Below are 20,558 nucleotides of genomic sequence, written 5' to 3' on the forward strand. Positions count from 1 at the left end.
AGCTCAACCACACTGCTGCACTAAGACACTACAATTTCAACTGAATGTTGTTCAACTTCATAAACCTTCATAAACTTCATAAAACATTTCTCTCATCAAGATGTTTGAGATGTTTGTGCTTTTGTTTATCATTTGATTTTAACATCAGCTGTTTACTGTTCAGGTTACCAATGATAACATTCCCAGTAGATTGAGTCTGTCTGGAAGCTCCTGTTTGGCTTTTCGGGGAGGCAGGAAATATTAGACTTAGAGCAGCTGCGTCTACGTGGGGTCACAAAACTCTGAGCCTGCCTGAACTTTTTGATGTCCATTTCCTCTGTAGCATCAAAAGTAGACTAAACATGTTGAGTAATTGGTATATAACGGTGCAGACACAGGCTGTTGCTGGCCTTTCCTACAGTAAGTGTTTCCTACATGTAACACTAGGTGGAGTTGAAATCACTGACATGAACCTTTTGTACTGGGTAAGAGTGAGAATTATTAGACTGGTTCAGTTAAAAGTAGACGTTTGTTGAAATCCTTTGGGTATTAAGTATCAGATATAGTCAGATAATTCTGCGAGTGCTTATCCAGTTTATATGTTAATTTAAGGGACTATGTTCTTGGATAAAGACAAGGGAACAAGTAGAGCCTGTTACTCTTTGTTTTGCAAAAGTAGAAGCTCTACTATATGGATTTAAAGTGATGTGTTTAACCACATGTTTGGCAACAGTAAAACAAAAAACAAGCCTCGCCCATGACAGTTTGGGCTCAGCAGGATATAGATACTACAGACCCTTGAGTCAACAAAGCAATAATGATGCTGATTCACCGACAGTCACACCAGGGATGGATTATCCGGCTGCCAAAGTTCCTCCAGTGACTGTAGCCTCCCATTGGCTGACAGGAGGACTCCAGTGCTATACTCCAGATATCTGCCCACAATGTGTTTTATTGAGGAAGCCCGGGTCTGCAGCTCACCCCTTATCTTGAAGACACACTGAATCCCCCTCCAGGGCTCACACCCCAGGCCCCTGTTTTTTTATTCTTACTATATTTCCCCTCGTACCTCCAAAGATGTCCATGTTTGGCAAGGATAAAGTGGTGTAGCATAGCTGAGCTGAGCCTTGCTGTGTGTCCTGCAGATAGGAGGGTCCCATCAGTGCCCATGACAAGCTGGACAGCATCTTTATAGCTCAGCCATTTAATGTAAACTGAGGAGTCTGAGCTTGAATGGTTTGTTATTAAGGGCTGTAATAAAGTTTTTGAAGGGTTTTATTTATTGAGCCTCAGTATTTTTTGCATCAACTGAAATCTGGCCATACATAGCCCTGAGTATCAAAACATGTCAGGCATTGTAAGTTGGCATCAAATGCTTAGTAGATTTCCTATTTCTGTTTATCAGATAGTTTCTGATCAAAATCAGGAACCTTTTCTATCTGTTTTTTTTTGTTTGTTGTTTTTAAACACTGATGGTTTGAGAGAGTTTAAACATGTTCATGTTCCTCAAAAAAAGGCATCAGAAAACCGAGACTATCTGGCTATTTTAATATCATATTGGCAGCAATGCCAAAACTTTAACACCCAACCCTAATTCCAGGTGTTGGTGACAGGTTTTATGTTGCAAAATGTTCATCCCATTTAGTCTTTAATAGTTTTTGTCCTAGAATGACCTACCATGTGCCAGTAGGCACAGGCAGGACGGATGCATTTGTTAATTGACTTGAATGGACTTTACTATGAGAGGAGCTGGTACCAGGGCCAGTCTTTCAAAACACTCTTAATAAACTCTGGGTTTGCTAACTACATTGCTGGTGCTTGGTTTTATGTGTACAGTAGGGACCCGTATCATGCTGCTGCAGAGGTTTGGTGTTATTTTTAACAGTATTAGTGGTTAAAAAAGCCGCTTGAATGCCTTCACCATACTGCCCCGAGCTAATCAGTGTTAGCTACGTCCAGCTGTTAGCGACTCTCTCCCGGATACCCCCGTTAATAGTTTATACACAGAAAAAACCCTCTCTGTCTCGATGTCTTATTTTATGTATGTAAGTGCCGAAAAAGACCATGGGATGATTTTGCGCTGGAATTACACTTTAAGCCACCTTGAAATCTTTTTTTGTTTGTTTGGTTGTTTTATTTTGCTTTTTTTAGTAACCATTCACACCGAAAAAGTATGCCATTTATAAGTAATAGCATCTCACACTATATTGCTGTTTGATAAAACCCCATAAAGGCTCAGAAGAACAAATACAACATCATTAACTTAACATGATCTCCATTGCGTTCAAGTGTGGACTCACCTCCTGGGCTTTGCCGAGGTGCCCTTGTTCAAGGCACCAATCTCCTAACTGCTTAAAGCCCTGACTATGTGGCAGCCCTTTTGCTCATGAATGCATGTTTATGAGTGTGTGCCTGTGTGTGCATTTCAGGCCTGTGTGTGTAATGCAACAACAACAGAATGTGAATATTGAATTTCCCTATTGAGGGATTAATAAATTGCTTTTTTCTTCCTTTTTAGGATATAGATTTGCATGAAAGTGTGCAGGAGTTCCTGTTATTTAGTCCACCCCTAACTGCTGGGTCAAAGGTGCATGACCTGGCCTGAAAAAAAAGATCCTGACGGAACTATTTCATGAAGTTTTATTTCAGAATATATAGAGCCAAACAGGGATTCCTCTTGCAGGAAGGATGTGAAGTTGTGTCTGTTGTATCTCAATGACTAAAACTGGACTGAGAGTTGTGAGGACAGTCACTGACAAGAACACACACTGAGAAGTCTGCTCTCTCTCTTACCAATCGCCTTACATAATAGTTAAAAACACACAACATCCTGTATCTACTCAGAGTCACAGTGAGGTGAAATCTTGAGGCACTGCTCAGACATCTAATCTGAAGTGTTTCATTGATTTTCTTCCCGCTAATCTTTGTGACCTGATAGCATACAATCAAGTAGCTTCCCCTCTTATCAAAATACTTTTCATTTTGTCTGTTTAGGAGATTGTCTGCACACCTCAACCTGCGGCGTCTGTCATCACCCTTGATGAAATACTACCGCTTGTTATCTGCAGCAATCTCTGTTCCCCATTTGTCTGCCTGTCACAGGGCCTTTTTTTTACCCCCCAGCTTCACACAGGAAGAAGGCTGCAGATGCAAGATGACCCAGTGATCTCTGTCTGGCTACTGATGCTTAGAAAGGCATTTTCTATCAAAGTCCTCTTTCAGTTTTCTTATTCAGAGCAAACTGAGCGGGCCTCAGTGTTTGTATTTCCACAGTTTTTGTTGTGATTATTTTAGATGTTCAGCTACATTAGTTTCTGTACTGTATTTGAGTTGTTAGTCGACATTTATAGCCCCAGTGGTACAGTATCAACCACACAGTGAGGGAAACAATGAAACCTGCTACCATGACTCACCCAGTAAAGAGAAGTGCTGTTTATTCTTCACAGGGAGCAGCTCTTCCTGCTAATAACAAAGCACTTAGACGCTGCAAGTTGGGAGTCTCCTTGCAACTATAAATATGGGAGCTGTCATTGTTATGATTATTTCAAGCCCTTTGCAGTGACCCTCCATTGTCTTCTGCCAGTGTTTTGTTGCTCTGTACCAGACAATAGGTTTGTCATGGAGCTCTACGACTCATCGGCCGCTCAAAGTAAAAAAGGTCAGGAACAGTTAAATTTGGATCCTGCATTAAGTGAAGTGGGACAGTGTCGGCCCTGTGCAGGTTATCAGGCCATTAGCAATTTTAAAGGCTGCTATTGTTTGTGACTCCTGATGTGCTACAGGGTCACATGCTTTACTGGCCTGCCCCCATAATAGATCGGTAACAGACTTTTGACAGTCTCTAAAGCGATCCTCTTGTATCTTTCATGAAGTGTACTGAAATTAGACGTTGTGTATTTTTTTATTCTAGAAGAACAGTACAAACACAAGAAGTAAATTGTCGGTGTCTTTAAATGTCTGGTTGTTTTTTTTGTTTTTGTTTTGAATCTCATTTTAAAGTTATGAAGTTCAGCTATTTCTTCTTAAGAAATGTAAGAATAACTTTTTTTTGTTACCTTTCGTTGCTCCAACAAACTAGAATTGTGTGATCACTTAACAAACTGTTAGTATCTCATGGTTAAAAACACCAGTAGTAGAATGTGAAGTTGAGTGTTGACTTCATATCTGTGCAACGTATTCTGATCGGGTTTGCATGATATATCTTACAAAATATGACTGAAACAGGTTTTTCAGATATCTCAGGAAATATGACATTGACATCAATGACTTTCTATTTAACACTGTGAAACAGCAGCTGGTACACGGCTGTGACAGTTAAGTTTAGTCAACAAAACTTCAATAAGGTGACCAATAAAGTTTAGGCAACAATAGGTGATGGTGAAGTCTAGGCAGAAAAACCACTATTAAGTGAGCGGTTAAGTTTAGGCAACATGCAGATTTTGGCGCTCTTATACTACATCACCTGATATCCTTATTTTCTACGTTTCTACTGTAACAGATCCATGGATTGTACAATAAAATACATTACTTTCCGTAGGTATAATCCTTTGTAAGAACAGGAAAAAAGGAAAGCCTGTGTTTCAAAGGATAGATTTTAAAATCATATTAATTGTATACAAAGCCCTAAATGGTCGCAGGCTTAAATACAGCTCTGATTTATCTGAATGTTTGATGTTTTCTTAACATCTTATGTTTAATGCATTTACTGCACATGCTCCTGTAAAGCACTTTGAATTGCCTTGTGTCTGAATGGTGCTTTATAAATAAACTTGGCTTGCCTTATCACCACTGATCAACACACTGATATAAACATGACTCTCCTGTCACGCATTGGTCCTCCCTCTGCCTTACACTTTAGCAACTCCTCCACTTTTCTTCAGTCAAACATCACAACCTCAAATGTTTTCTCTCTGTTTATGTCGTGTTCAAACAAGCACTTTGCTTTGTGGTTTTGTCGCACTGCACAAATATGTCGCACTGCACAAATATGATGCACACTGAACACATCCAAGAGGCTTACATAGCTTTGCTCTTCAGTTAGAAAAAGAATAGCAGCACATCATTTTATCTGAAATATCCCAGTATGTTATGTTTGATTATCATTGATTTTGACACGGATTAATTTAAGCGTGTAACAGTTGTGCAATGCATGAAAAAGGATACTGGTGGACCAGGCCCCTACATACATTTTCAGTCTCGTGATTCTGTGTAGAGGAACGGTTTATCTCATTGATCTAAAAGAGTGCATCCACACTTCACAAGTTCAAACAGGAAAGAATGACGAGTTAATGGTTAATGCCTTTATCAGTCATGCTACCCGGACTTTACAAGTTCACATAATGCTGTCTATCACTGGAAACATTCCACGCAGAGCAGACCTGTTTTGTGTTGGTGCTGCTTAAAGCACGGGTGTTTGAGATTTGTGGTAGTAATTACGTTTAATGTTTTGGCCAGTTTTATGAATCATAAATGTTATATTATTATTGGCAACAATTTTGCAAATTTGTGTAATCCATTAGCTGGTAAACCAGATGAATCTGCCAAGCTCACATTTTTATTTGCTCTGGAAGGTAGGTCTGGTCCCTTTCCCATTCAGACAGATTTCCAGCCAGCCAGATCGTGGGGAAGCCTTTCACAACCCTTTATCTCATGTGGAGCGGGTTCAAGACGGGTGCCATGCGTTCTCCGTCCAGCTCGTACCAGGCTCACAAATATGATTCTCTTACTGATTTGCATATTTCTTGCCTCCAATGTGTTATAAACACATTTTGGTGTATTGACTAATTTACCATTGAGAATCTGTGAACTGGCAACCATTGTTATCCTGCCATCCTTGCATGTGTCGCTCAGTGCTACATTGTTTGTTGCTATGATTGGTTGTAGGTTGCGTTTCATTGCAGGTCTAACCAATTGCGTACAGTTTTCGTGATTACACCTCTTGGAAATGGAAAATGAACTGTGAAGTTCCAGACTAAAGGCCTTTACACACCAGGTGCATGACAGTAGCCTATACATTATTTTTTTGTGAAGAAGCGAATTCTTAGCCCATATGTTTATCCTTTTTAATGGAAAACAAGTGAAAAAGTGGAAAGGCTAGGGTTGTTTGTCACTTTTTTACTTCCTTTACTCGGAATTTCTCATCATCAAAGTAGTACTGTTAGTAAGTTAATTAACCATCAGAGACACACATGGGTTTTAAAATGATAGAATCCCCATCTCTATAATACTCAACAAGGCCCTTTGCATTTGTCTGTTTAAAGCATGAATGTGAGCCATGATTATTTGTTTGAATTATCCTCTATAATGTAAAGTAAAATAAAGGAATTTACAGTGTTGAAAAAATGTATAGCTTTTATTGATGCTAGTTTCATAACAATTCATTAGGGATATAATGTCCCCTGGAAAGTGGACTAAAATGAAAACTATTACCTTCCTCTTTTAACTTTGAGTGATTGATTATGGAATGTTTGATTATGAAATGCCTAATGGCCTATGCACTTTTTATTACAAAAACAACACCAACATGTAAAATTACATACATAACATCACACCACATGTTTAATATCAACACCCTGACGCACCCTCTAGTTTGGCTTTAATAAGCACTGTGACAACCAACCCATGAGACAATCAATCCCTGTCTCCCCTACAATCAATTGGAATGGAATTATCTTGGTCTTATCTGTTTACTACATTTGGCTAATTGTGTGTTTTCTTTGGAACTATGCAGATAACCTGGGGGTATCAATGTGCCATGTCCTTCCCACCCTCAGGCCACAGTGTCAATAAATTAGGTGTCTCTCTCCGGGGTCCTGGTTCAAAAGGATGTGGAGGTCGTATTTTAATCATGTCATCTGTAAGTTTGACTATAGGAACAAGCAATGTTCTTTTTGGGGAGATAAACCCCTATTTACAAACAGGAACTTATAGAGTAAACAATAAACCAGATCAAATCTTAGGAAGAGCTGTGTCTTTCAGACAATAGTGGGTAGAGAAGATAGGAACGCCAACTCATTCGGGAATTAAAGAGTGACTGTCTGTGGTTAAAAGAGACAGAACTCTGCTGAGGAAAAGAAGGAAAGTATAGTGTGGTCTGAGAAGATCTGTGGAAATTCCTCACAGGGAACATGCTGACCTCAAGGCTGACCTGTAAGCGTCAGCCTTTATGTGTGGTTGTGCTGTGGAGTGTGCTACGGACATTTGTTTATGAGTCCGTGCTGTAGTATTAGCGGGCCCCCCGTATCACTAATCCTGCCATGTGCTTAATGGAGCTGCTGTGTAAAAGTTGACAGGCTTCATTACAAGTTTGCTGACTAGTTCTTTAGTTACTGTGCACTTCAGCCTAAATTTGAGGTATCTCTACACTATCAACAGCTGTGTACAGTGAATACACAGTTGAGGATTCAGCACTGCTCAAGAGACAATAAAAAGGTAGTAATTTTTTTAAATGTGACAATGTGGCCCTCTAAATTAGTCCAAAATTAAATACATCTGTTTACTCTAAATGTATTTGTTAATTTGTTCTTCAAAAAAAGCATTATAAATTGATTTTTATCTTGTTAAATTATTCACTGATAGAGTACAACACAACTTTTTGGAATTTTTAAATTAAACATGATGCTATATGAAGTAAAGTATTACATCTTCTATAAATATATTTGTCTTTTTTATGTTCTCATTTGGGACAAGGGCACTTTGACAAGACATGTGGCTGTTGCGGGGTTGACCTTTCCTTTCTCTCATGAGACTGTCAGTCGCACCAGTGGGCTGTCCTCTCTGGTTAGAAGCTCCAGCTACTGGGGAGGATTAATGTGTCCACATTGGCTAGTCAGACATTGTTTAAATCCCCAGGAGTTTCCAAAGGAAGGACTTCCAGCTACGGAAGGCCCAACCTGTCCTATCAAGCAGAACACACCTAATCATAATGGGGTTCTCCAACAGACTGTAACACCATGTTCAGTCAAACTAAAACAAAGGCAGACGATTAGATGTACTTCTGTATCTGTTTTCTGGGGGTAAAGGCAACCAGCAGTGTGCAGAGCTTGGGTGTTTCCAGTAAATGTGAAATGTGTGCTACAGTTTGTGTGTGTGTGTGTGTGTGTGTGTGTGTGTGTGTGTGTGTGTGTGTGTGTGTGTGTGTGTGTGTGTGTGTGTGTGTGTGTGTGTTAGGCAGACTATGGGACTTCCCAGATTAACAGAATTTTGTCAGAGCTGTTTAACACTCTTTCCACAAGTCCTATTTCATGCTGGGACTTGTGGCTGCTCAGTTTAAAAGGAAAGTGCAGATACACTTCTGAGTTATTTCATCATTTTAATGACGTCCTCCTGCCCACACACACGATCCATGTGTGACTTTCCTCAGTTTGAGCCACAGAACAACAACAGAAGCATCTCCTGTCCAATCTTTAAAATTTCACATGACGTTCTTGGCTCCTCAACTACCGTCACACATGCAACAACCACCATTTTCATGCACAAACAGGCTCCAAATTATTGCCTGAAGGTAAAGACTCATCCGGTCGGTGAAGAGTAGAACAGTTACAGGCTTTGTGTACACACTCTTTGTCAAAAGTGGCTGCAATGTCCCCATTGTATTTCCTGGCTGCATTGCTGAAATATATACCACACCAGCGCTTAAAGCTTGCATGCTGTACATGTTTTTGTAAACACCACAGTACCCAGATGAAGGGAGTGTTTTATCATCTTTGTGTTTATGCTTCCTGTTTCATTCCTAAGATGTTATACAACCAAGGGCTGATCTGGTCAAATAACTCCTCCAGGGACTGATAAGGTATGTTTGTGGTCCAAGGCCAAAGGGAGTTAAGGAGGATTACATGTGACTGGTTGGTACAGTTATTTAGCTTACCTCCCTCCTTGCAGACACTGAGACCATTCCACCGGGGTTATTAGTTCAGTGCTGCTTCTGATTTTAGAATGACTGAGGTTGTGTGCTAGTTTGGGGTCAAACCACATCCTGACAAATGGCTATTTAATGCAATGTTCTGTCGCCAGCATTGTGTGTTTTTATTGCCTTCTAAATCTCCTTCCCATGGAAAGTTGACTTGCAAGCAAGTATTGTGCCCCCAAGAGGGTGACAAACCTTTTATAGATAATAATACCTGTTTACCCCAAAACCAAGGTGGAACTGTAAATACCAGAGATGTGGAATGTGTAACAGTGGGAGAATGTTCTAAATGGGTACTGGTTATATCAGCCATTTCCTCCTAAATACATCCTGTGAGCCATACAGGAAAATAATGGTTGATTATCCTTTGCAGAGACCCCCCACCCCCACACCCAAATCCATTTAGTGGGACGGACGCCTCCCTTGTCATGTGATCCGGAACTGTGGAGTATATCTGAGGATGAGAACCTCGCCCTGATCTCACCCCCTACCCAGCCCAACCTTGTCTTCCCCGAAAAGCGAACACATACTGAGGTCCCTGTTAATGCCTCAGCAGATATTACCCCTGACACACGTTCTCACTCACACCAGCGGATCTCCAGTCAGTTGGGACTGAACTTCAAAGCCTCCATTAAAAGGTTCATTGGAGAGAACATGCTGGGTTTACCACAGGGGAATAGGAACCTCAAGCTATAAGTTAAAGGCTGTATCCAGACTTGTTTTTGTCCGCTAAGGCAGATAAGGCACTGACTGTGATGACCCCACAGACACCTACTCAGCCAAAACATTATTTTTGTTCTGTGTGACTTAGGAGGATTCCAGCAGTTATTTAAAAATGACTTATTTATATGATGAATCCCTGAAGGCTGAGCAATGCAAAACGGTTATTTAAGGTCCCATATTGTAAGAAGTGAGAAGTCATGTATTTGAAACTGTGCCTTTAAATGAACTGTCAGGACTTCTGTTTGGTTGTGATGTCACTGCCTTGTAAACCAAAATTTAAATATTTTCTTTCACAATAAAATTTCCCAGATTCTCAGTCCATCTTGTACTTTACAGGAACGCTTCGATGCACACTCCCATCTGAAATTACCCAAGCAACGCAGTACAGTGTATGTGATGACAAGCAGTACAGCGTCTGTGTTTTCTCACCCTGCAGCCCGCTGGGAAGGAGAGGTCAGGATGATTAGATAACTGTTGTGTATGCAGAGGAGCCTGCTGGGCTCACATGAGGGGTCCGATCTCTGATACAGAGATCTTATACAACCGTAAGACTTCAGTGTATACACAACGTCATGTCCTTGACATTAAGCAACATTGTAAAATGGGAACAATTAAGAAATGTCAAAAAGTTACGTCAGTCGTGTTTGAGGAAGGTGCTTGCTCATTTTCTGAGAAGTGGAAATATTCAGTAACAACTTTATTGACTTCCTTTTTTTGTTAGATAATCAATGTATTTATCTTAACTCAATTTAAACTGTAATTTCCTGTTTGTTCCTCTTTGTCGCTGCACTGACCTTTGGCCCAGATGACCACCACCATGTGGTCAGATAACAGTTGTTTTTTTTATAAACACACAACGTTGACTCATTCAAGTAATTTAACATTGTGATTAAATAATGACGCCTTCCTCGAATGAGTCGTCAAGATGTCTGAGGAGCCCTGAGCAAGTTGTAGTTCATGATCCGCACTAAAACTGCCTCCTGTGCAGATGACGTGAACTGACTCCGAGTCAAATTATACTTGTTTGTTTTCATAACAGCCCGGGTCTTTAACCCCGTCCTTCACTGGCTCACATGACTTCAAGAATTATAGGTGGGGTATGAATAAAGTGCCGCTGACTGACCTTCAGGCTATGTCAATAGAGGACCATGTTGCGTTCTGCTATTCACTCTCACGCTGTGTTCAATCCTCACTGATGCACTTTTTTTCCAATCAAAATGCATTTTCTTTTTCCATTTAGATTTGACTTTGGTGTATTCTTATACAAATTAGGATGTGAGCAAACCTTTTTAAATTATTCCACATGACTGTGAATTTGAATTCTCTGTTGATGAAAGGTCTTCTGATTTAATGTGCAGTAGTACTGTTCTGCTGCAGAGGACCAGTCTTGTCAGTGGCTTGATATTAAAAACACCATGTCCTTGTGGAGGAGGAAAACAAAATGTTACAGGATGATAAAAGGAAATTCCTTTCTAAGTTAAGTTAAACATCAAAGACACTATACTGCTTTCACCCCTTTCTAACTGATCTGCTCACTGCATTTGCGCAGACATCATTATGACCCAATTATGCTGTTTTTGACCTAGTTGTCCTTATGCCACATTCCCATGCATATTTACTGAATGTTTGTCTGAAAGTGTGAATAGTCTGTTTTTGTCAGTTGTCATGAATAAAGACTTCCTCTCCTTCACCACTGGTTGCCACACAGGAAGCTGACACTCCTCAGTGGGAGTCAGACACTCTCCGACATACTTTCTACTTCCACTTCTGTGCCTCTTCACTGGCATGCAGAATTGCTATGCTACAATGTTTATGTGACTTGTGCAAACTGGAAGTCTCGTGATCAGTCTTGTAAATAAACATGTATGATACCACCATGTCATTTTGAGTTTTGGTCCATTGTGTTCAAGTTCAACATTTAAAATCATTCACATTCCAGCATCAAAATATAGCATTTTCTTCACTTAAATGACAAAAGGTTTCAGATGCAATCATTTGTTTTTAACAGTACATGACTTTTATTCATTCACTGTGGCATGAGTGCAGTACTTTGAAGTCTGTGTCAGTGCATTTAATGGTCAATAAAGACTTTGAGTCTAATATGAAATGGTGCCAGAACAAAAAAGGCACTTCTGTGACCTTCACAACTTAAAAGAAAGCCCTGTACAATACATAGATTGATATAACTTTAAGTTAATTTAATAGATACTACTCTAAAGTTAGTACCACAACTTACCACGGAAATGTACAAATATACAGGCACATGTAGCAAATAATATCATAAATGTCCTGCTGTTCAGTGATCGCATTGCCCTCCAGGTCACTTGCAGACTAATTGTGCTTAACACAATTACAAAATATTCCACTGGAAAGGGAAATTAGTAAGTAGCAATAACAAATCCACAGATGTGAACAAAGGGTCATGTAGCAGTAATACTGCAGGGCGGAGGCTGTCATTGACAAGTCCAAACATTTGCCCTGAGATGAAGACTGACATCAGATAATAGTCTTTGGCAGGTGCTTCATAAAGCATTCCAAAAATCCATTCCCATTGTTTCAAGAAGGTTTGTTTTTTAATGGAGGGATGGATTTTTATTATGTTTCATGCTGAGTGTAACAATCCCACCATCACACTGAAGACTCATTGTGAAATACTTTAGCTTTGAGATTTCTCAAGCTGCACTGCAGGTTGGAGCTGGATTCTGACTGCAGGGCCTCTGAGAACTTGACGTCATACAAACGGCTGACCTGAGACTTCCTCTTGATGGAGTTCTGGATGGTCTCCGAGGTAAAATAATAAACAATGGGATCAAAGCAGCAGTTGGACACAGCAATGCAAAGGGCTATTGGGTAGATCGTTCGGACCACAGACTCTACGAAGCAGCCTTTTAAAGTTTTAGTCCGGACCAGAGAATAGAAAACCAAGTTTACATTGTAGGGGATGAAGCAAAAACAAAAAATAAAGAGGTGCACAATTATCATGCGCAGGATCTTTGTTTTGTTCAGCTTCCCCCCACGACTGATGGTTTGGGGGCGTCGAAGGGTATGAAGCACCATGATGGAGCAGCATACGTTGAGTAGAAGCGGGATGATGAAGCCCACTGTCTCTATGAAGATCACCACCTTGGACAGGTGAGCTTTCCACTGCTTGGAGGAGAAGTTCTCAAAACAGAAAGTGGCATTAGTCTCACTGTTCACTCGTGAGGTGGTCTCCAACAGAAACCCTGTAGGGAGACTCCCTGACAGCACCAACACCCATACAGCAATACACACTATCTTAGCATTGCGCTTGGTCCTAAGTGCCCTTGAGCGGAAAGGGTGCACAATGGCTAGAAAGCGATCCACGCTGATGCAGGTGAGAAAGAGGATGCTGCCATACATGTTGGTGTAGAACAGTGAGACGGAGACCTTGCAGAGCATGCTTCCAAAAGGCCAGTTCTGGTTGATGAAGTAGAAGACCCTCAGAGGCAGCGTGAAGACAAACAGCAGGTCAGACACTACCAAGTTCATCATGTAGGTTGTGGTCTCGTTCCTTAGCTTCAGAGAGCAGGTGAATATGTAAATGGCCACAACATTGGTGATGAGTCCCACCACAAACACAATGCTGAAGACGGTACTGTACAATGGGTATTTGAAACCATCGTTCTTGTCGCAGGTAGAGTTGTTTGCCAAGCGGTTTCCATCCCATGACTGGGTGATATTGTCAGTCAGGAGGGTACTGTTGTACATTCTGAGAGACAAAGAGTGGAGGGATGAGGGGTGTCTGTTATGTAATAGCTATATAATGAAAGGGAAGCCCTGCACAATGAATTCACCATGAATAGAGAGTGAAGCACAGAATTATCCTAAGCCAGGATACATTGAAAGACACTGTCATCTGATAATTCAGGCCATTGGTACAAAGTTTTTTCTCCAGCAAAAGTGTCCATGTTAGAGAGGCCTGTTGCACATGGTCAACGTGGTTCCCTTCCCAGTCTTGATGTTATCTTGGGGGTTACCTCATATTAAAAAGACCCGTCCCAGAGGACAGAGATTCAGGCTGGAGTGTCCTCCCCTCCCCCTGCCCTGTCTTTCAACAAGGCTGTACCCCACAAGTTGCAAGCTGAGCTTTACTTACTCAGATGAATCAGTCACAGAAATGTGTCTCTTTGTTGTCACCCAAGAAGTCCTCAATTATACCATGAGCTGCCAGTCCACAAAAGAAATGATGGCATATCCACATTAAGGTCCTTTAGAGAGATGTCCACATGGCAAAAAAAATCCTTTCTCTTTGTTGAAACTCTGTCCTGTGTTTTTGTCCTTTTTAGTTCCAGAGGAGCAAAGTTGTCATTAGCTTTTTCATGTCTCACAAGGTCCTCACCACAAACCACCAGGCTTATTCACTAGAGCACTGGAGCTTGAGTTGAGCTACTGCTCTCCGTCTGCATGTGTCACAATGTGACTGTTTCACTGTTTGTCCTCAAGGTCTGTTTCCTGTCCCCCTTCTGTCTTTCTCTTTCTATCCCTAAATGAGTCACTCGGTGTCTACTTCTCTCTCTCTCTCTCTCTCTCTCTCTCTCTTTGTCTCTTCCCCTGACAGCCTCACAAGCTTTTGCTTAGCACGGATCACACTCAGACAGAGATCTACTTCTCCTTTGTGCCGGTATCACATGCAGTTTTTGTACTTTGGAAGGGAGAGCAGCTGTGTTAACCCCTCCCACTGCATACTATCTAACTCCTCCTACTCCTTTGTCTGCTCTACAGTTAAAGTGGGAATCAACCAAAACAACTCTGCTTTGAGAGGGAATTCATCAAAAATGTACAAAACATGCTCATAATTAGCTGCACATACTCTCACTGTTGTATGAACACTCACTGATGCATGGATACATATTTCAAATGGATATTTTAAGCCATTCTTTATGATGTAATACTACCAATATTACTCTTATTATAAAGCCATGTTCTGAATAAACTTGAATAGTTTTTATATACTGTATATATATGTATATATATAGTCAAGAATATATGGTTAAAGCATGTTTATTATAAACACATTTTTAGAAATTAAAGCATAATAAGTGCTTCCAGCTGCATTATGCATTATGTGACTAAACATAACTTTATGATAATCATAGTATTAGGCCAGCTTCTTCATGACTTTATTGGCTAAATGGTAATCTAATGAGTGAAGATCAGAAGCCTCTAACTGTATTTTTTTGTGGGGGTTTTTGTGACTTCTTAAGCCCTGTACAACTGCTCACAGCATCGCTGGTGGAATGTAATTAAGTACATTTACTCAGATACTGTCCTTATGCTGCTTTATACTTTAACTCTACTACATCTCAGTGGGAGATATTATACTTACTACTTACTTTAACTTACTATTACATATAGTTAGCCGCTCTAGTTGCTAGTTTGTAGATTAAGCTATTAAAAAAACCTATGATGGACTTATACAGTACATTGCTATAGGTTATGCAGCACATATTGTAAATTAAAATTAGCTCCATCTCAACCAGCTGCATTATAAAATGCTTCTTACATATTTCTACATGCGTAATAATAGTCCAATAATATGATACTTGGTAATAATGTAAAACTGACCGGAGCTATTCTTTTGCAAAACAAGTACTGTTATTTTTGATGCTTTAAAGGGTTCCGGTTGGCAACAAACTGGGGGCGTGCTGACCGTCATCCACTACACCACTTTTTCCTCATCAGTCAAGCTGTTAATAAAGACAGAAGTTCAAAAGAAGTTCACTGCAAATGCCTGAGGTGTCTGCCTCCACAGGTCTGATGGGAGACACAGGAATTGAATTGAACTGTCTGTTGATGTATTTGACATTTTGACAGCCTGTGTGGGCCGTAGCTCTGCTAAATAAGAACTGTTTCATTCTGCAAGGGGCTCTGAAAATGAGACAGAACAGAGAGCTTTCTCTATTCAGGGGTTTTTCAGCTGCCCTTGTCAGTCCATGCCCACAATCTCGTCTCTTCTGTGAAATAGCATTCAAGTTGTCCTGTAGTAGAAACTCCCCACTTGGCAGTCGATAAAAACATTGAGGCCTTTGTTGTGAGTGAAGTAACTTAGCAGGGAGGAATGTGAAGTTTATAAATAATTAGTCTCAGAAAACTTGAAAGTCTCACAGCTTCGTGATCAGCAGTGTGGTTAGTGATTACTATAAATTGTTTGAGTGTATTTGTGTTGAGTGGCTGTAACTTTGTCAAATAGGAAGTTCACCTGCTTGGGTTTTCCCATCAGTAAACAAAAGCTTGTCTGGCAGATGAAACACGTGTATTTCTGCCAAATCCACACTTTGTAGTTCCCATCTGAATAAAACCATGTCAAGATAAAATCGTTTGTTCAGCTGTTTTTTTATTGGTTACAATAACATTTCCACATTTGGAACTGACTCCAGTGAAACAAACATATGTGCTCTAGTTTAGTAACATGACACTAATCCAAATATGGTTCATTTTGACTTCACAGGGTTACCAAAAATAGCCAAACAAATGAAGGGAAATTTTGCAAAAAAAAAAAATCAAAGAGACAGTTGGTGTTTTATGGTCACCGTGACTCTCTTTGTCAGTCCACCACAAAATAAACATCATCAAGGCTAGAGTAAAATGTTCAAGAAAATAGAAAACCTGTACTATTGTCTTTCACTCGCAACATAGTTCCATCCAGCACATAAAAACAAGCTCTTCACATGCAAGTATGTGGTCGCTAAACAAAAACATGTGCCTGAAATCCCTGGACTGTTAATTTTCTCACAATGCCAGGAAACTGTCTGGCACCCCCAAGGCCAAGACTGAAGGCTTTCAAATAGAAGAGAAAAATGCATGAGAAAGGTAGCAGGTGACATAACACTGTTGTGTAACGCCTGATATTCGATGGCAGTCACAAGTGTAGGCAGGCATGAGTTACACATCTGATGATGACTTCAAACTTGTATTAAAAAAAAGCAAAATGAATGTGACTTTACACTAATGAGTGACTCAACATACCTCTCTATTCAAAACAATGTAATTCCTGACATTTGGAAAACTGCCTATGTTCTCCCTTTATTGAAGGGTGGCGATCCTACTGTGTTAAATAATTACAGACTGATTTCAAAGCTCTTTATTTAAGCTAAAGTACTTGAAAGGCTGGGTAATGACCATATGAAGGATTACATGTGCTTGACTAACATTTTATCTCAGTCTGGTTCTAGGAAGCAGCACAGTACAGTAACTGCTACAAAAGTTACTGTGCTTCTCATTTTATTGACAACCCAAGGCATTTGATACAGTTGACCATGGCATTTTATACCAGAGATTACCAGGTATAAGTCAGACCAAGCTGTTTTTGGTTTTTCAAATGTGTCCAATTAAGTGGCTCTAATGTTACTAATGGTGTTCCGCAGAGTTCAGGTTTAGAACTGACCCTTTTCGAAATATATGTAAATGATGGGGGTGAAAATGTTAATGCATCTGTACACCTTTATGCCGATGACACTATTGTTTATTGTTGTGCATGCACTGTTGCACTGGCATTTGAACATCTGCAGTCTGCATTTGACACCATTCATCTGTTGCACCTCAGACTCTTGTTAAATACAGACAAAACCAAGGCCATGTTCTTTCTAACAACAAGAGGTTGCCAGATGAATGACCCTACATCATGTCCTCTCAGGGTACCCCTATTGAGATAATGACTACCTACAAATATTTAGGCTTGACACTTGACGAAAGCCTTTACTTCAAATCTCATATCATCTTTTAGAGAAATCGAAATTGAGCTTATTCTTTTTTTAGGAACAAATCCTGATTTCCCTTTCATGCCAGGAAATGCCTTGTCACTGGCACTGTTCTGCCTCTTCTGGACTATGGGGATGTTTTGTAGATGAACACTTCAGCAGAGTGTTTCACTGGTACCATTTCATTTACAAATCCATACTTGGTCTGTTGCCCTCTTATTTATCCACGTATGTGAATACATAAACAGTATTGTATATGTGTCACGTACCCATGGGTGTGTATGTCATCAAATTTGATAAAGTGTAATGACTTGTTTAGGACCTGCAAAAGCCTGGACTTGGGGTGTGACTTGAGTTAAGACTTGACGCTGTGACTTTCAAAACAATGACGTATCCCACCTATTGAATACGTATTTAAAAAATATAGTATGTTTGAGCTACGCAACGTGAATGAGCAGCCCGAATGAAAACTGCTGAAAAAATGTCTAACAAAAAGACATTCTGGACCATGGACAGCTTCACTGTGACTCAGTTGGCTTTCAGCTCATTCCCCTGGTGTTCACCTTGGAAACAGAGACGGCATACATGTTGTACGGCCGTCCACAAATAAATAAATGAAAGTGAAGTGAAAACCGACAGAGCTTTGGTCAATACAAGAACCACTGAGGCCAAGGAAGTATTCCAGGACTGCCACAACAACACAAAGCCTCAGTATAGAACCCTGACACAAATCTCACACATCTTTTTGTTAGAATAAAATACAATTACCGCCTTGTGGTTGAATGTCTCCTCCATCTATTCAAAATGAAGTTTACATCCAAACTGTACAGACTCACATAATATATGCAGTGCAAACCTTGGAGGAATTTAATGAAAGGTATTAAGTGAAAATTGTAAATTAAAAGTGTAAATTAAGACACGCAGACTCACAGACATCTTTAACCTGGAAGCACAAAACATCGATATGATCACCACAGTTTCAAGATTAGTGTCACCAATTCAGTAAAAGACCAAATGTCTCCCCTTCTGTTCCTGAGTTATGGTGTTGAATAATGGACAGGAACATTATGACCATTTGCCAAAATCAGTCATTACTTCACCACTTTTATCCTATTTGACATTTTTGTGAAATGTTGTCAAAATTAGCAAATTCATTATTTTTTATTGGTGCAATATAACATTACATAATCACATAAAACACAATTGGTAGGATACTACAGTATTTCGACAGTTTTAAAACATACTGACATTAGGAGTTTAAAACAAGACAGGGTAGGGAGAATAATGATAGGCAATAGTAAAGATTAAAACAGAGGATGTGGCCTGATTTAATCTTGTAGGGTTGTGAGCGGATCATGTAAGGCCCCCAGCCAGCATGCCTGGGAGGGGGAGTGGGTGGACCATAGTGCAGGTCCGAGGACACATTTTGTGAGGTCACAGTGATCTTGACCTTTGGCCTCCAAAATTTAATCAGTTCATCCTTGAGTGCAAGTGGACTTTTGTGCCAAATTTGGGACAGACAGACAGATGGATGGACACTGGCACAAGGGCACAAAAATGAAAATACACGTTTCACCAAAGAGACTAAAATCTTTAAGGCAAATGAATGAATATCTAGAGAGGGCACAAAATGATCCTTCTCCAGATTGTAATGCATTGATGCATAATGTCATACCTGCATGCTGTGAGCAAGTGATAGTGATAATCACTTGTTGATATCTTATCATTTTCTCTAGGAAAAAGTATCTCACCTAGGATTTGATTTATTACCAAATGAAAACATATTTAGAGACCTGACATTTAAAAAAACACAAGAAACGTGTCTGCTGCTGGTTTTTGAAGGGCTGTGCTCCCCCACACTGGCTTATCAACAATTACTGCCCACCTAAATACTTCACCCTCCCCCACTGTAACTGACTGCCTCTACGGTATTATAAAAAGCTCTGTTACAGCATGTCTTACTACACTCTGTGTCAACTTGTCTTTTTCACTTGACGGTCTCTGTGGCGCAAAAAACAACAAAACCCAACAACTAAACCATCTGCTAACTAATTTTCAGGTTATATTTACAGTTAAGTTGTCAAGTGTAAAGGTTTGTGTGTGTGTGTGTGTGTGTGTGTGTGTGTCTATGTATGCAACTCCAGACATAAAAAAAACACTTTACTTTGTTGAGACCAGATAGTTTGTGAGCCTGTAGCAAATGATTTTGGATCCTGTGTTATACAGTGTAAAGTATTTTTTTCCTAGATTCAGCATAATGACGCATGTAAGTAAGTAAACCAAAAGTCTTAAATTAAGCTCTGCTTCACTGAAAAACAACATGAACGGGATCGTCCAGTCTCCTGTCTCCGCTGGCCCGAACACCATGTTATGAAGACCTTGGCTGTTGTTTCAAGATTTTGGATAAAGCTTGGTATATATGAATATTTGATCAATTCTTTGCTAACCATAGATAGCCATGCAGGTGGTTTTATTTTCCTGCTTTACCATTTATTTACATGTTCACTTCATATCAAACAGAGTAAGCTGACTGTTAGACCACTGATTTTAATATTGTCTCGAGGGTAAAACAAGCTGTACTGCATTCTTGAATAGCTTCGCAGAGTAGAATTTAAGTTATTTCTGAGGCAAAGAAAGAAAGCTGACCGATGTTTGTTTACAGGTTTCACAGATACTGGAGCGTGACTCTCAAAAAGGAACCATTGCAGCCAGAAATGGGATGTAGTGTTATACCTCTGATCTAAGCGCAGTGAGTAGAGGAACCGATCACACAGGAGACACAAGCTGGTCTTGATTAAAGCAATTGTTACCAATAGCATCAGCAGATTGTAAATCAGATGAGGTGCAGCTCTCTTCTATCAAATCAGCAACTTCCTGTCAACACACAGGCCAATGCTTTATTTTCAGCCCAGACTAAACAAACTCTTTTTCATCAGCATTATGGAAGACCTGAAAGGGCAGGTTACAAATGTAAGACATATATATATATATAAATATCTACCGTACTTGTAATCATATTTCAAAACCAACAATTACAATTATTGTTTTTTAGTAATAAGTTAATAACTACATCAAAAAGCAGAAGCCTAGTAAAAAATAACAGAGAGCAGACAATGTACAGCTATTATACACTTTATTGTAAAAATGAAATATACAAAGTATAAAGTCAAAATAACAATAAGGGTTGTTTTCGTTTACATAGCTTACAAGAAATGTTTAAAAACTAAAATATA

At 39.8% G+C, this 20,558-nt stretch overlaps 1 protein-coding gene across 1 annotated transcript; it reads right to left on the reverse strand.

Annotated features, from left to right (window-relative positions):
• Window positions 1–11,646: 11,646 nt before the first annotated feature.
• Window positions 11,647–14,207, reverse strand: lpar6a (lysophosphatidic acid receptor 6a). Its single transcript, XM_083914085.1, has one exon. The coding sequence runs from the start codon at window positions 13,334–13,336 to the stop codon at window positions 12,236–12,238; it is 1,101 nt and encodes a 366-aa protein (XP_083770211.1). The 5' UTR covers window positions 13,337–14,207; the 3' UTR covers window positions 11,647–12,235.
• Window positions 14,208–20,558: the final 6,351 nt, after the last annotated feature.

The sequence above is a fragment of the Echiichthys vipera genome (genome assembly GCF_963691815.1).
Source record: "Echiichthys vipera genome assembly, chromosome: 5".
In the NCBI taxonomy this organism is placed as follows: Eukaryota; Metazoa; Chordata; class Actinopteri; order Perciformes; family Trachinidae; genus Echiichthys; species Echiichthys vipera.